Raw genomic sequence first — 4,110 nt, forward strand, 5'->3', positions numbered from 1 at the left:
TGATCACATACACACATACATACATACATCCAAATATAGCTCTGATATATAGCACAGCGCTGTACAAAAATGACAGGTCCACTCACATGAGTCTCAGTCATATGTATGAGCAAGCAGTTTGCTCGTATAGCAAGTTTGGTTGAAATGTCTGGAACATACATACATACATCCAATTTTATATATATAGATTTCCAAGCCAAGATATCATGCAAATATTTATCATCAGAGCATTTCTGTGTTTACTCATCAAAAATATAATAGAAATCTGTTAAGCCAATATTCAAAAAAATCTATATTTTCCAGCAAATTCGTATAGCAACATTCTATGGAAAGCAATAAATCTATGCTAGAATTCCACATTCTGCCATTTTTCATGAATGTTGAGCATAATCTTTTCATTTTTACCATTGTCTTCTTTTTCTTTATTTTTTTTATTGGGATTTTGGTAAACTTTGCTATTATTACAGTGATCTGTTTGGATCTTCGTTTGCACACCCCAATGTATTTATTTCTCTGTAACTTGTCCATTATTGATATTTGTTACATAACTGATAATGTTCCAAAACTACTCTTCTTCTTACTGACTGGAAATAACACCATATCCTACACAGAATGCTTTATCCAGAGGTATTTTTTCCTTCTAGCAGCCACGATTGAGGACACAATTATATTTGTAATGGCGTATGATCGATATGTTGCGATTTGTCACCCTTTGGACTATCATCGAATACTTAACAAGAAAACATGCATCTTACTAATTATAGTGACCTGGATTAGTGGTTTTTTAAACGCATCTTTTATTTCAAGTTCCATATTAAAAATTATCTTTTGTTCTTCGTTAACCATTCACCAGTTCTTCTGTGATACTAAAGCTCTGCTCAACATTTCCTGTGGTGGGACTGAAATGTTTTACCTAGTCATGTATGCAGAGTTATTAGTATTTGGACTTATTCCAGTTGCATGCAACTTGATATCATATGTGAAGATAATCAAGGTGATACTACGTATTAAATCTAAGGATGGCAGAAGAAAAGCCTTCTCCACCTGCTCATCCCACCTCACCATCCTGGTCATCTACTATGGATCAGCTGCAGCTGTATATTTGATACCAGCATCAGATCAATATGACATAGTAGAACAAATCCTAACAGTGTTCTACAGCACAGTGGTGCCCATGTTGAACCCTCTCATATACAGTCTACGGAACAAAGAAGTAAAGAATTCCTTGCGTAAACTCTTCCACTCTGTCATGCATACATAAACCATTAGTAAATTCTAAGTTGATCTGTATAGTACAAAACTAACGAAAATGTATATATATATAGTCATGGTCAAAAATGTTGGCACCCTTGCATTTATGTCAGAAAACGCACAACCTCTCCCAGAAAAATTGATGCATTTACAAATGCTTTGGTACTGTCATTGTCAGAAAAAAAACTCAGCTGTTTGGGAGGGTTTGGGGTAATAACTGATGTTATTTCACTTCACTTTCTGAAACAATCAATGATTTTTTTTTTCTCCACTGGAATTTTAGACCACTCTTCCTTTGCCAGCTGCTACAGGTCTCTGATTTGAAGGGTTCCTTCTTATAGCTTATTTAGTGGTGACTACAATTAGAAGCAGCTTTCAAACCGCAAACATTAAAAGTCTCCATTGTTGACCATTGCAGTACATCATGTTCTTCATTTATTCTTTAGGGCAATCTGTGGTGGGCAGGAATGTGGCTGCGTTCCGTCTGTCATTTCCGGTTTCATCATCAATACGTGCTTATGCACATGTACGTCTAGTCGCAGGTCCCGGAAACCTTGGACTGAGGTAAGTATTTATGGGGGCTGCCTCAATTGCAAACACATATACAGAGGAGAAACTATCCCTGTGAATAATTTTTTCATTTGATTTCTATATACCTTTCATGCATTTCCTGATACCTTCAACTGGTGAGTACTTAACGTATATGTACATATATATTTTTTTCTGTATATTGAACTCCCTTATATGGGAGATTGTATACTTAGTCTGCAGTGGCCAATTGTCACTGTATACATATTGTTTTGTATTTTTTTCATTGTTGATTATTCCTTATAATTGGTTGACCTGGGATGTTCTGGTTCTACTAGTGCACGTGACATTACTCACAGGACACTTTTATGAAGGTTACCCTTATATACTTTGGATCTTGAGTTTGCAAGATTGGGGTACATCCCCCTGAATTACTTCTGTCCAGATCCCAATGACGGTGGCATGATATGCTGGAAGGTTCACATATGGTAGAAATTGTTATGCAAGCGGGTGTGGACCCACTGTGCCACTGACTGGTTATACTCCGGAGGGGCGTGACTAAGCAGCTACCAGGTCTTCGCTAGAGCCCCTGATGGTGAGGATAGGCTTGGGCTGCGGGGTAGCTGCCAGGTGCCACACAGTGGCGCCGGCACGACCTGCAGTGCTAACAGAAATGTTTTTTGCTCACAATAATTTTATGAATAATATTGTTGTATTTTATATTGAGGACTTACCTTTTTTACATTTGTTTCCTGATGAAGTGGACTTATATCTAGGAAACACATTGAAAACCTCTGTACTTACACTTCATATTGATTGTACTACTCTGTTTTTTCTACACTTTATAATGATGTTACAATCGTATGTTCCTTGCTTGAAATTGTTGTGGGTTTAGTATGTCAAACATATGGATTCATTAGAAGGTGGTAACTGGTATATCATGCTCTGTTTTTTTATGCCCTTGCTGTTGTTCTTTTTAAAAGATATGACTTAATAAATCTGTTTTTATTACAAATATTGTTTTGCTGCCTTAAAAGTCCCTTATGGTACAGCATTGCTTGATTTTTTGTGTGTCCTATAATATATGTGATATGGCAGCTGCCTAATATATGAGGAATTGAAACCTTTTTCTCTTGCTGTATCAGCAAATATGGATTAGGATCTCTCTTATCTCTGTTAGAAAAATACACCCTCAATATCTGTTTAGATGATCATTGCAACCAGAGCAAAAATGGTTGTTAATTTACATTTTGTTGTCTTTCAGTATGCCACTTGTTTGGTGGCTTTTAATAGAGGTGAAAAATTTGCTTCTGTCATGTCAAGTAGAAAGTACGGGAAAATGGACAGAAGTTCCAATGTCACCCGTAGTGATTGTCAGATTGTCCCTTCAAAGCTGGTTCTGTCTTGGATCAGAGCTATTTTGACCTTTGTCTGAGTTCCAATCTGACAACCAGCAATATTAAAATACAGAAATTCAATTAACTTTTTTAATTTTGTTGTCACCCTACTATGTGTCCTAAGCTTACCCGTGACTCAATCCTGGAACAACTAGGCAGAATGTAGAGCTGTGTGAAGTTAGTTGACACATGTTCACTGACCTGCAAAGAATGAACCTGGAAACTTTCAGGTATAAGTAGTTTTGGGTTCAGAGTTATTAAAACTCTAGTAGCTCTGCCAGAGATAGAAGAAAATCATGCACAGTCTGTGCTTAATCAAATTGAGTTAGGTTGAGGTGTGAGCTTTGGAACATGACATGCCCCCTAAAATATTTTTAAATAAATCCTATAGCCTGCACAATGCTATCATGTAGAGATCTTATCAGTTTAATATTAGATTAGAAACTTTAAATAATTTACATTTTAATATTAAAAAATTAAAATCTTCAACCCCCCCCCCCCACACACACACACACACACTCACACACACACACACTTTCTTTTGCATTCATGTACCTTCAAGTTAGGTGTAATCCTCAGGTGTACATGTGAACAAAAACTAAAATTATGCCAGACATTTTAGATCATCACACATGCTTTAGTGGGAGGAATATCTCCAATTAGTTCTAAAAATTACAAAATAGTTTTATGTGACTGTTTTTGATAAAAAATTTGTCTGGCCACTGGACATTTTCTATCAAGGTCTTTTTAGGAATAAAAGCCTGCAGATAATGAAGAAATGTAAAACTGGCCAGCAGCAGAGGATTTGTAATGATAGAGTATTGGCCACAATAAAAAGAAAATACAGGTGTTTTTCGATAAGAATTAAAAGACCACAGATGATGCAGTAATGTAAAATTAGCTAGCAGCAGGACAACTTTAAATAGAAAATCTA

At 36.2% G+C, this 4,110-nt stretch overlaps 1 protein-coding gene across 1 annotated transcript; it reads left to right on the top strand.

The window, feature by feature from the left end:
• The first annotated feature begins 373 nt into the window (after positions 1 to 373).
• On the top strand, positions 374 to 1,261 carry LOC140334643 (olfactory receptor 1G1-like). The gene has a single exon (XM_072416882.1). It carries the CDS (start codon positions 374 to 376, stop codon positions 1,259 to 1,261), a length of 888 nt encoding a protein of 295 aa, XP_072272983.1.
• The last annotated feature ends 2,849 nt before the right edge of the window (positions 1,262 to 4,110 follow it).

The sequence above is a fragment of the Pyxicephalus adspersus genome, chromosome 7 (assembly GCF_032062135.1).
Source record: "Pyxicephalus adspersus chromosome 7, UCB_Pads_2.0, whole genome shotgun sequence".
In the NCBI taxonomy this organism is placed as follows: domain Eukaryota; kingdom Metazoa; phylum Chordata; class Amphibia; order Anura; family Pyxicephalidae; genus Pyxicephalus; species Pyxicephalus adspersus.